Here is a 13,478-nt window from a genome sequence, read left to right on the forward strand (position 1 = left end):
TCTTTTGAATATTCCCAAATATAGCTGTAGGAATTGCTAAATAAAGCAACCACATTGATATGTAATACTTGAAGTAACATTTTAACTTTTCACATTATTATTCAAACTTCCTAATGAGCAGTGACTCAGTGGGGCTTCATTACTTCTTTTGTTTTACATTTTTTTCATTATTTTTAGGAATGCAGTAATACTATTAAAGGTATAATTTGTGACAGTGTTTGACAAAACTACCTCAAACTTTTCCTCTTGATATTTAAATGTATGTTTTTAGCATATGATAGGCTTTAAATTCTGTAGACTGATTCTTTTCCTTATGGCTTTTCATTTATGGGGCAAGTTTTAAAAACTTTTCTCCAACTTCTCCAAACTTCGATGATGAACAACTCAATTTTAGATTTTTTTGTAATACCTCTATTGGGTTGGCCAAAAGCTTCACTTGGACTTTTCTGTAACATCTTATGTAAAAATGTGAACGAGCTTTTTGGCCAACCCAGTAAACTTTCAGTTTGTTTTAGTGAGTGGCTTCGGTTGATATTATATACTTAGCTTTATTTTGAAAATTTCCATCAGTTGGGAACTGATTCTTAAATTGTTCTGTGACTGGTATTATCATTACAAAATCTGTGAACTTCCCCTGCTGTAATGAATTTTTTTATATTTCATTTTTAAGACGCTTGCTCGATGCCTGATTTTGTGGGATGATATTTTACCAAATTCCAAGTGGGTGGATAGCAACGTTCCTCAAGTACGTACGTATGATAAATATTATTTTATTTTTAATCATGTAAATTATGATTTCTTGTGGGATTTTCTAAAACCCTATAAAATACTACTTCTTTTGAAGACAATATTGATGATTATGGTATTTCTTCAAAACACAGGAACTTTCATTTTAAGATTGTATGTTGAGCACAGACCACAGCCTTCCTTAAAGAAACCTAAGTGTTTTTGACATTTTTATTCTAGTTAAGTATGCATTTATCAAAGTTACTACTTTGTGACAATTTTTGATCTTGTATATAATAAGTTGTTTTAATTATTTTATGGCATATTTACCCAGTAAGCCAAGTAGTTAAAAGAATAAGCAGACTCTTGTAAAAACCCCAAATATTGTAAATATTGTAACTAAGTGTTGCCCTTTAATTAACTGTCCATGTCCTTGTTACTGTTTTATTTGGAAAATAAATCCTTAAGAGTGCTAGAATGCTTCTCCAATGTTTTAATAAGAAAATTCCAAAATAAAGGTTGAAAGAATGTTATACAAACACTCGTACAGCCAGTTAGCTACTGCAATTAATATTTTACTGTATAAGCTTGCCTGATGCAGAACGTTTTATTAATGGAGTCGCAGTATAAACCCTTTTGTATAAGACTTCTTTTCATTCAGCATGATTTTGAGATACTACTGAGTGTATCAGTAGTTCAGCCTTTGTTGTTAAGTAGTATCCTATTGTATGAATATACCACAATTTCTTTTTCCATTCTCTTTTGAGAATTCTCTTCCCTTTTCCCATTCACACCTGGGTTGGTTCTAGGTTCAGTTATTATCAAGCTACCATAAATATAGTTTGTGGACTTACATTTTAATTTCTCTTGAGTGTTTACTTAGTATTGGAAATACCTAGGCATAGAGTGGACGGTACGTTTAGCGTTCTAAGGACAGTAGGCTTTTCTCCGGGGACGGTGCGCCTTTTTCCCTCGGAGCAGTGGTGTGTGAAATACCTAGGCATAGAGTGGACGGTACGTTTAGCGTTCTGAGGACAGTAGACTTTTCTCCGGGGACGGTGCGCCTTTTACCCTCGAGCAGTGGTGTGTGCGAGTGCTGCCTGCTGCCCGTCTTGCCGGTGCTGGTAGTCGTTAATTTTAGCTCTGCTTGTTAATGCGTAATGATGTCTTCCTGTAGTTTCATTTTGCATGTTGAGAAAGTTTTTATTTGCTTATTGCTTCTTCATATGTCTTTTTTATGAAGTGTCTATATCTTTTTCCCATTTAAAAAAAATTTTGTGGGTCTTACTGAGTTGCTGGAATTTTTAATGTATTCTGGACCTGTCCTTTATCAGATAAATGTTTTGTAGATATCCCTCCTAACCTATGGCTTACCCATTCATTTTCTTAGTAACATTTTTGATGAGCATAAAATTTTAAAAATTTGATAATGCCTAATTTATCGGTTTTCAATTTTATAGTTATTGCTTTTTTGTATCCTTGGGAAAAAAAATTTGACTAACCTGAAGATTTTTTTCTAAAACCCAGTGTTTTGGCTTTTATGTATAATTATATATTTTATCTCAGTAATTTTGTTTATGATGTGAGATTAAGGGTTAAGGCTTCCATTTTTAAAAAAAATATAGATATTTAGTTGCACCAACATCATTTGTATTCCTTCTTTTCCTTATTGTATTCCTGTGACTCCTCTGTCAAAATCAGATGACTGTTGTATTTTATACCATTTCTACAGATTGCATAGTTTCTATGAATTTATGTTCACTTACTCTTTTTCAGGCATTTCATTTTCCTATTTAAGTCCATTAAGTGAATTTAAAATTTTCATTTTTGTACTTTGCTGTTGTAAAATTTGCATTTTTCCTTTTTAAGTAATTTCTACTTTTTCTTTTTTTAATATAACTTTTTTTAAAGTTTCATACATTTTGTGATGAGATTTTCTGTCTTTTCATTATGAGCATATTGTCCTTCCAGTTAGAAGAGCTGCTTTAAAATCCTTCTTTTCTCATGCCAAGAGTGTGGTCATTTCAGGATGATTTTCTATGGTCTTTTCTCCTGGAAGTATGTCGCATTTCTTTTTCTTATGTTAAGTAATTTTGATTTGTGTCTGAAGCATTCTGCATATTTTTTTTTTAAACCCATGTATTTGGAAATTAAATGTCCACTTTTAAATGATGGCTAAGAAGCCATGACAAGGAAAATTAGAAAATATGTGTAACAGAGTAAAAATGTGCATGTTGCTTTTTAAAGACTCTAGTTCCTGTTGTATTCCTCTAAGGAGTGTTACGTGTGTATATACATGCATACTTATCTTTATGTGTGTGTACAAGCTGAAACTCCAGTACTTTGGCCACCTCATGCGAAGAGTTGACTCATTGGAAAAGACTCTGATGCTGGGAGGGATTGGGGGCAGGAGGAGAAGGGGATGACAGAGGATGAGATGGCTGGATGGCATCACTGACTCGATGGACATGTGTCTGGGTGAACTCCGGGAGTTGGTGATGGACAGGGAGGCCTAGCATGCTGCGATTCATGGGGTCGCAAAGAGTCGGACATGACTGAGCAACTGAACTGAACTGAACTGAACTGAACACATAAATATATATACATACACACACAAATCATTTTGCTTTAAAGCAGCAGTTAATTTACTTGGAATCAAATGTCAAACCCTGTCTCTTGGGTGCCAGTTCTAGTCTCAGTTGAGTTCTTTAATTCTGTGGGGCCTGGGTCTGCCCTGGTCACATATGATTCGTGGGCTAGGCAGACATTTAACTCCTTGAGTATTTAGATGTCAAAAATAGCAGTTCTTCTGGAAAGTATGCTTTAAAATGTACGTTGTAGGATGAAATTATACTTTTTCTTCTATTCCTTCATTCAGCATATGTTTGTTGATCCTTTGCAAATGCAAGACACCATCCTAAATTCCATGCTACATTTAAGATGCATCTGACATGTAGACTGATTTTGAGAAAACTTTAGTTTGCTAAGTTTATATTTTTTTTAGTTTTCAAAGTGAGGTTAAGCATGTACACAAATAACTATTTTCAAATGGAAAGTGAAAATTCATGTAAGTTCTTTTTTTATATAACTTCTATTTTTAAAGTTTTGTGGAAATGTAGTCCTTGGACTTTTAATATAGTTATCTCTCTGACATTCCTTTTCCTTCAGACTTAATAATTTTAAATTTGGTCTTTATTATATTAGGGTTACCCAGTAGGATATATAACAAGTTCACAGTTCTGTTGTTGATATGCCTGTCTCTCTACTTTCTCCTGGTTCCCACCCAGTCATCTCATTGATTCCGTAGCAGGGCTGCTTGTAGGGAGCAACTTAGCATCAAAAATGGGTTAATAAGGTCACTTTATAAACTGCTTATTTGTTTGAACTTAAGGCATGTATCAAATACAGTAACTAACATCTTCATAAAAAAGCTTTACTCTGCAACCTGTTTCTCTTTTTCTTTCTTTCTTTCTTTTTTTTTTTGTTCACTGTTATGATATTAATTGTTCAAGTATTGCCCCCAGTGTATGGGTGGGAACGATGTACTTTTGATTATTTGTGTGTCAGGAGACCTCAAGGCCAGTTACCGTATCTTTTCCATCTTTCATTCCTAGCAACTCGCACACAGTAGCTAGAGCTCCGTACCTCACTGTTACGTTGGAAGAGGACAGACTGGTCCAAAACCACCCTTGCTAGTAAGAGGTGGGGCAAAACTTAAACTAGCTGTTAGGCCTTCAGCGCTTGAGATTTTTTTTTTAACTATTTATTTATATTTATTTTGTTGTGCTGGGTCTCAGTTGCGGCGTGCGGGATCCTCGGTCTTTGTGTTGTGGCATGCGGGATCTCCATTTGTGGCATGCAGACTCTTAGTTGCAGCGTGTGGGATCCAGTTCCCCTACCAGGGATCGAACCTGGGCCCTCAGCACCGGGAGCATGGAGTCTTAGCCACTGGGTACCGGGGCAGTCGTGAGAGCTCAGGATTTTTGTCTTAGACTTCCCTAGTGGTCCAGTGGCTGAGACTCCGTGCTCCCAGTGCAGGGGGCCGGGTTTGATCCCTGGTCAGGGAACTAGACTCCACATGTTGCAGCTGAAAGATCCTACATGCCACAACTAAGACTTGGCACAGCCAAATAAATAAAGATTAGGGGAAAAAACCAGCAGTTCGGTGGTCTTTTTCTTGTTCATTCCTGTGTGCCTCAGCCTGCTTATAAGTGATTACATGTTTCCCTTTGATTGCACCTTGTATTTCTTACTTTTTTTTTTTAAACTTACGAGGCCGTAGAAACGATAACAAGGGCTAGGCTGAAGAGTGTGTTCCCCACCCCCCGCACACAGTTATTATAACTCAGGTTTTTAGTGATGATTTCAAGTGGTTTATGATCAAGTGTGATCTTGTGATAGGAATGGTACAGATCTATAATAATGATAATAATAGCAGCTAACACAAAGAATATGTGCCAGCTATTAATTTTAAGAGCTTTGAGTAGGTTAAGTCTTCTAATTCTCACAGAAACCTGGAAGGTAGGAATATAATTTTGCTTGTTTTACAGAGGTGGTTCAGGGCTAATGTGTGGCCCTGCTTTGATTAGAACCTAGACCTTTAAGTGCCAGGCTATATGCTTTTTAAGATAAAAAGGAGCTTGTAACTGCCTGCTTTCAAAATAGAAATATTTGATTCCTGTATGATATTATTGCTAATTTATATAGTGAATGTTATAATTAGGTTATCCATGTATATATTTACTGCTCACTTTGGAGTTATATCAGTTTTTCAGAATGTGATTCAATTTCTAAGTAGATACATTCCAAATTAAAAATAAAGACAAGAGGAAGAAAGATGGAAGTAGTTACCAGCCTGTATTACATAGCCAATGTAATTGCTTACCACATTGAGATTATGAAAGGGAGAAGGTATTTCAAGGTTTTTTTTTTTTTGATTTGGTGGTGCTCAGTATGTAAGAAGATTGTATCATAAATGACTCTGAGTACTTACTGGTTTATTATAGAAAGCATCCTGAAATGTCTTCTAAAAAGAGTCATAGGAATAAATCTTCATAGTTTTTCTTCTATGTGCTTGCATTCATAAGTTTTAGAAAATATATAGCTTTATCTTTTTTATTTGTATTTAAGTGAAGAGAAATCAGTTCGTGGTTTTAAAGTTAGATATTCTCTGTATTTTAAAAAAAATAAATTCCTGTTCATACTAAAAGGAAAGGGATGGGTTTCTAAACAATAGTTAACAAATTAACATATTGATAGTTTGAGTGACTAATATGGTAACTAACCTTATCTTTGGCAGGAAGGTAGGCTCAATACTGGAAACATTCATGAGTCTGAATACTGGAGACATTCATATGTCTCTGGTTAAGAGTTCTCTCCAACTGCCTTTTTCTACTTTCCTGCTGCTTCCCCTCAGTCCTGCCCCAGGTCTCCTCTGTGGCCATCGTGTCTGGATTTCAGTTCACTGGCGTGAAATATTACTGCTCTGTTATTGCTTCAGAATGTACTCAAGTAGTCCAGTCCTATTGAGTATTTGTCCCATCTTAGATCTGAAATTGGATTGCAGTCAGTATGATTAAAATATAGGCCTTTGAATGAGATGGTTTGGTAAAGCTTATGTAAATATGACCATAAGCAGTATGTTATTATTCAAATTACTAGATACTTGTAACTTGAATGTTAATATCCAAGTATTCTGCTTTCTGTCTTGACAGATTATAAGAGAAAATAGTATTTCTCTCAGTGAGATTGAATTGCCTTGCTCAGAGGATTTGAATTTGGAAACTTTGTCGTAAGTCCTGAAACATCTAATACACATTAGCTACTCCAGTATCTGTCAGATAAATGAGTTGAAATATATTGTGCAAGAGAAATGCTGTCCTTGATTTGAGTAATTATTCTAAATCCACCATGTTCCTAACCATGGTTTATCAGATGTTCACCAGTTTGTTTTTTTATTTAGCTCTCTAAAGCATAGAATTTTTACCCTCATAAACTGTATCAGAGATTTAACTTACGTATATTCCTTTTTTATCCTTTTCATTAAAAAAAAATCCTCAATGATTGTTAGAAACTATCTTCTTTTGCTGCATATGAGACAGTGCAGGCATGAGGCAGACTTTATCAGCTAGAGCCACACGGTGCTTCTGCTTAAGGAAAGCAGACGGAAACCTGCCAGTTGATTGAGTACAGGCGCACTTGAGCGTTCCCAGAAGTGAAGAAACTAATTTAGAGAACAGGAGTATTCATTATTTGTGTCCCCAGGTAATAGTAATAGTGAATTTTAAAGCAAAACAAGGAGAGTATTTCAGTCTGTTGCGATCTCTTTTCAGGCAGGCACATGTCTACATCATTGCAGGAGCTTGTTTGTCTCTGGGTTTTCGATTTGCTGGCTCAGAAAACTTATCAGCATTTAACTGTTTGGTAAGAAATATCTTCCTCTACTCTGTTCTGTTTTCTTTTTTACAGAGCCTTAGTATGTGTCTTTTAACCTTAAATTTTTTATTTTGTTTTTTTCCAGCATAAATTTGCAAAAGATTTTATGACTTATTTGTCTGCACCTAATGCTTCTGTAGTAAGTCTTTTTATGATGGTTCTCCTTGGGAATAAAATTAAACTTGAAGAAAATTCACTGATAATTCGACTACTTATGTGTTGCCAAATATCTGTACAGTCTTTGAATTTAGAATGGGAGGTTTGAGGCTTTGGCTCATCTTTGTATTTTAGTTCTGGGATATTAGTTGGTTGAGAATGTGACTACCCTTAAAGGCATTTATTTCTTATGATGAGAGAATAATTAAGAAAAGCCATGACCTTTATGGATTGTCATATCTTATGCCATTCTCAGTACTAAATGTTGATAACTGCTTGTTGGAAAAATTACTTAGAAAAAATACAGTTGCTATTGAGGATTGCTGCTCTGATGATAGTAAGACCACAAGGTTTTATTTCCTGGTTAAAAAAATATTTAATTAACATTATTTATATTAGAAAATTTGCAGCATCAAAAAAATCTAAAAGTAGTCAATAAGTGGACTGTGGTATATCTACACTGTTATATAGAGGAGCTATCAACAGCATGTTATGTAAGAATTTTTACTAGTGAAGATTGCTTAGAATAAAATAGATTAAAAACTTAAAAATACTATATGTAATAATATCTCAATTTCATTTAAAAGATAGATACTATAGGTAAGATTTGGGGGAAAAGCCAAAAGTTTATAGCTTTTAGTATTCCAAGTAATTGTTATTTCCTTCTTGATACCTTATTGTCTGAATTTTCCACCTGGAACTTAAATTTCATAATCAGAGAAAATATTTTTTCAGAGTTTTTAAGTTGTGAACATCTGTAGTCTAATGCTGGCTGCTTTAGTTTTATGTAGCACAGCTGATGTGGTGTGGCATCTTCGTGTCTCCAGACAGGTCCTTACAACCTGGAGACTTGCCTGAGCGTGGTGCTGCTGTCTCTCGCCATGGTGATGGCTGGCTCGGGGAACCTGAAGGTGCTGCAGCTTTGTCGCTTCTTACACATGAAAACAGGTGGTGAAATGAACTATGGTTTCCACTTAGCCCATCACATGGCCCTCGGACTTCTATTTTTGGGAGGAGGCAGGTAATATAGTTTAACCATCAATTAATTTATGCCCCACTATGGGGGCCTTCCGGAGAAGGTGATGGCACCCCACTCCAGTACTCTTGCCTGGAAAATCCCATGGACGGAGCAGCCTGGTTGGCTGCAGTCCATGGGGTTGCTCAGAGTCGGACACGACTGAGCGACTTCACTTTGACTTTTCACCTTCATACATTGGAGAAGGAAATGGTAACCTACTCCAGTGTTCTTGCCTGGAGAATCCCAGGGATGGTGGAGCCTGGTGGGCTGCCGTCTATGGGGTCGCAGAGTCGGACACGACTGACGTGACTTAGCAGCAGCAGCAGCAGCATGGGGGCCTTCCCTAGTAGCTCAGTTGGTAAAGAATCTGTCTGCTATGCAGGAGACCTGGGTTCCCCTGGAGAAGGGAATGGCAACCCCCTCCAGGACTCTTGCCTGGAGAATTCATGGACAGAGGACCCGGCGGGCTTCAGCCCATGGGGTCACAAAGAGTCGGACACGACTGTGCGACCAACTTTTTTTTTCTTTAGGAGAGTTACCATCCTCTCTCTAACACATGTGGCATCACTGCCTTTCTCAGAAGAGTCTGTACTCAGTACTTCATTGTATCACTTCTTGTTTCTCACTCTTGAATGATTTTACTCTTCTACTAAATTGTTGTCTCATAAAAGGCATGAACACTGTCAGTCACCAAAGCCTATGAGATTTGCTGTTTTCAATTTTCTTGCTCTCTTTTTAGCATCTATCATTCCTGACCACTTCATCCTTTTATACGACTTCCCTGGCTTTTAATGATCTGTTTTGGAAAAAATACACTTACAGAGTAATGTGCACATCATAGGGGCATGACTCAATGAACTACCTACAATTTGAGAATCTCTTAGATGTTCCATAGAGCAAGATGTCACTCAGAATACCCATTTCCAACTGCTGTGCCCTTTCCAATTTACTGTTACTTTATTCTGCCCAAACATACATGCCGTGTAGGCTTCTGACACATTAGCCTAGTTTTGAAATTAGAACGGAGTCATATACTGTGTGTCCTCACATACTTTCTTTCTTTAGCTCTGCATTGTGTTTGAGATTCATGCGTGTTGCCGGTGGCATTTATTCATGTCTCAGTGCTCTTGAATCCCATTGTATGGTCTACCACAGTTATCCACTTACTCTGTTAGTGATGGATATGCTTGTTTTCTAGTTTGAAACTGTTATGAACATTCTTGTACATATTTTTGATTTTGCTGTGTACAGATCTGTGAGTAGAACTGGGTCATTGGGTGTATATTTCTTTTATATTTCAGTAGATAATGCCGTCAGTACTCCAAAGGGGTTTTACCATTTTATATACCCATCAGCATCATATAAATTTCCAGTTGCTCCCCATCCTGGTCAACACTGCTGTTGCTACCTTTTATTTTAGCCATTGGGTAGTAGTATCTCATTTTGTTTTTCTTGAATAATGGTATGTGGCACCTTTTTATAGCTTTGATGGCCAACTGAAAATTTCCTTTGGTGATGGCCAAATCTCTTGCTACCCATTTTCATATTGGTTTATTCATTTAAAAATTTTTATTTGTGGTTTAATGTACATAACATAAAATTTATCATCTTAACTGTTTTTAAATGTCAGTAATATTAGATATATCCACATTGTTGCACAACCAATCTCCAAAGCCTTTTCTTTTTGCAAAACTGAAACGCTATCAGTTCAGTTCAGTTGCTCAGTCATGTCCGACTCTTTGAGACCCCATGAACTGCAGCACACTAGGCTTCCCTGTCCATCACCAACTCCCGGAGCCTACCCAAACTCACGTTCATTGAGTTGCTGATGCCATCCAACCATCTCATCCTCTGTCGTCCCCTTCTCCTCCCGCCTTCAATCTTTCCCAGCATCAGGGTCTTTTCAAATGAGTCAGCTCTTTGCATCAGGTGGCCAAAGTATTGGAGTTTCAGCTTCAACATCAGTCCTTCCAATGAACACCCAGGACTGATCTCCTTTAGGTTGGACTGGTTGGACCTCCTTGCAGTCCAAGGGACTCTCAAGAGTCTTTTCCAACACCACAGTTCAAAAGCATCAATTCTCCTGCACTCAGCTTTCTTTATAGTCCAACTCTCACATCCATACATGACTACTGGAAAAACCATAGCCTTGACTGGATCGACTTTCGTTGACAAAGTAATGTCTCTGCTTTTTAATATGCTGTCTAGGTTGGTCATAACTTTCCTTCCAAGGAGTAAGCATCTTTTAATTTCATGGCTGCAGTCACCTTCTGCAGTGATTTTGGAGCCCAAAAAAATAAAGTCAGCCAGTGTTTCCACTGTGTCCCCATCTATTTGCCACGAAGTGATGGGACTGGATGCCATGATCTTAGTTTTCTGAATGTTGAGCTTTAAGCCAACTTTTTCACTCTCCTGTTTCACTTTCATCAAGAGGCTCTTTAGTTCTTCTTCACTTTCTGCCATAAGGGTGGTGTCATCTGCATATCTGAGGTTATTAATATTTCTCCTGGCAATCTTGATTCCAGCTTGTGCTTCCTCCAGCCCAGCGTTTCTCATGATGTACTCTGCATATATGTTAAATAAGTGGGGTGACAATATACAGCCTTGACGTTCTCTGAAGCTCTGTACCCGCTAAGCAAGTACTCCTCATTTACCCCCTTGCCCAGTCCCCTGGCAAACACTGTTTCACTTTCTGTTTCTATTAATTTGACTATTCCATATTAGTTTATCATTTTGATTCCAAGACCTTTGTTAGTTCTTCATGTTGTAGTTAGCTTCTACTCTGTGGCTTACCTTTTAACTCTCTTAATGTTATCTTTTGATGAACAGAATTGTTAATATTTTTCTTTGATGGTTTGTCCTTTTTTGTCCTTTTGATGAAATATTTCCTTACCCACCAGAAATGAAGATATTCTCTTATTTATCTTCTAGAAGTTTTTCAGCCTTTCCACTCACATTTGGATTTAAAATCTACCCAGAACTGATTTTTCTGTGTCTCCCCCCTCGCCCCTCGCCCCTCGCCCCAGTTGGCACTTTGCTGTTAACAAAAAGCTTACCGTTCCCCCACTGTTCGGCAGCACCACCTTTGTTGTAAGTTCAGTGTCCATGTACATGTGTTTGTTTCTGGGCTGTTATGTTCAGTTGTCTGTTTTTCTATACTTGCACAGTACCACAGTTGACTGAATTATTGTAGTTTTTATAATAAGTTTTGATATCCAGTAGAGTAAATCCTCCCAAGTGAGCTATGTTCTTTGAAAATATGTTTTTCTGTTCTTGGCTCTCTACATTTTATATAAATGGTGGGATTTGTTTGTGATTTTTCCAAAGTAAATAACATTATTAAATATTGATTGGAATTGCATTGAATCTTTCCACTGGTTTGGAGGAATTGAAATCTGACATCGTTGAGTCTTAAAGTCTATGAGTGTAGTGTATCCTTTCATTTATTTAGCTCTAGAGTTTGTGACCTTGGACAACTGACACAATATCTGTAAGTCAGTAGTTACTTTACACTATTGAGAGTGAATTAAACATTGAAACACACCCTTCTGTAAGTACAAAAAGTCAAGATTGTTAAAGATGTGCATTCATTTCCTTTTGACACATTTTGTAGAGGTTTTGTCTTTTAATTGTTTAAAATTAAGAATGGTTAAGGAAATGTTATCATAAAAATTCTTTTAAAAATATATTTTCCTTTCCAAATAAGCCTCTTACTTATTTTATTCTCTGATTCATTCTCATCTTTTGTCATCACATGCTGTAGGACCCTACTTGCTCTGCTTGCATATTGAGAAGCTTTTCTCCCATCCTGCCCATCCTGCTGCTGCTCTTCTAGTGACTGACTGTTTTATCTTTGAATGATTGTGTGCACTCTGTGACAAGGTTTACATTTCTCTTAGCATAGTTAACCCTTATGCTTAATCTCAAAATTTCTGACATTAATATCTAATGTTTATCTTTGGGTTTATCAGAATGATAAAGAGAAAATGGCCTAGCTTATGCTCATATCAAAATAGATGTATTTCCGTGTTTTAAATTTTGAAATCTCTTCTTCATAAAATATATATGTGTATAATAAATACTGAATTCTTACTTGATACCCTAATTATTAAAAGAGATAGGGAAAGAGATACGGGGATGTCTACACGTATACGTATAATAAAAAATATGTATATTGAGTAGTGATAGCAGTGGTTTTATGTGATGTCCAGAATCATCTTTATTTCAAAGTATTTGTAGGAAAGACTAAAACTTTAGTCACCCTGTTTTTGAGCAACAGTAAAATATTAATTTAAGAAAATCTCAAAAGATTTTACTTTACTAAAAGTGTATGGCCTTTATAAGATAAGTTTATCATACCGATAATGAACAGAACCTTGTTTTTCAAGGAATAGTTGTTTATTCATTCATTGTAACTTTTTAATGATAGCTTTTGCCTGTTTTATTTAGTCTGGCATTCTAAGGAAATGTCTATGCTTTACAGAAAGGAAAAAAGTGTTTGAGATACCCAGTAAAAAAAAAAACCCTGTATGTTTAGAAGTAAGTTTCAGCATTCTATTAACAGGTATATATAAAACTGGAGAAGAAGGCAGTGTAGTTTACACATAACTTTTTCAGTATCTGTAATCTCTACAATTGCGCTCATTGTTCTCACTGCTGTTCTCTCTTAGGTCAGAACTTTGCTTACTAATGCTAAGTTTTGAAATTTAACATTTGTGATGTGTCACTTCTGCCTTAAATAGTAGCTCATGTTGAAATGGCTTAAGGACTGACTAAAACGTTCCCGTTGTTGACGCCCCCACAGTGATCAAGGCATTAGTTTCATCAAGGCACCTTGCCACAACACCCCGATTTCCCAATTTCTCAAGTGTGCTGTGAAAGCTGAAGGTTCACTGTGTGATGAGTAACGCCTGTCCCTCCGTGTTTGTCCTGTAGGTACTCTCTGAGCACGTCAAACTCGTCCATCGCCGCCCTCCTGTGTGCCCTTTACCCCCACTTCCCAGCTCACAGCACGGACAACCGGTGAGCCGAGTGGTGTTCCTCACACGGCCTTTCTTCAGTTAGCTGGGGGGAGGGGAGTCATCTGAGTGTGTTTTGGCTCCACGGACTCATTTCCAAATTCACTATAGTCTTTTCTTAAACT

At 36.9% G+C, this 13,478-nt stretch overlaps 1 protein-coding gene across 5 annotated transcripts in view; it reads left to right on the forward strand.

Moving 5' to 3' along the window:
* The window catches only part of ANAPC1 (anaphase promoting complex subunit 1), a 101,308-nt gene that overhangs the window by 63,498 nt on the left and 24,332 nt on the right, over positions 1–13,478 (forward strand). For all 5 annotated transcript variants that reach the window (XM_005212369.5, XM_010809765.4, XM_010809766.4 and 2 more), the window contains exons 34-39: positions 671–745; positions 6,441–6,517; positions 7,059–7,149; positions 7,247–7,300; positions 8,145–8,338; positions 13,271–13,357. In XM_005212369.5, the coding sequence (XP_005212426.1) occupies positions 671–745; positions 6,441–6,517; positions 7,059–7,149; positions 7,247–7,300; positions 8,145–8,338; positions 13,271–13,357 (578 nt within the window). The remainder of the gene's footprint in view (positions 1–670; positions 746–6,440; positions 6,518–7,058; positions 7,150–7,246; positions 7,301–8,144; positions 8,339–13,270; positions 13,358–13,478) is intronic.

The sequence above is a fragment of the Bos taurus genome, chromosome 11 (genome assembly GCF_002263795.3).
Source record: "Bos taurus isolate L1 Dominette 01449 registration number 42190680 breed Hereford chromosome 11, ARS-UCD2.0, whole genome shotgun sequence".
Taxonomy (NCBI): Eukaryota; Metazoa; Chordata; class Mammalia; order Artiodactyla; family Bovidae; genus Bos; species Bos taurus.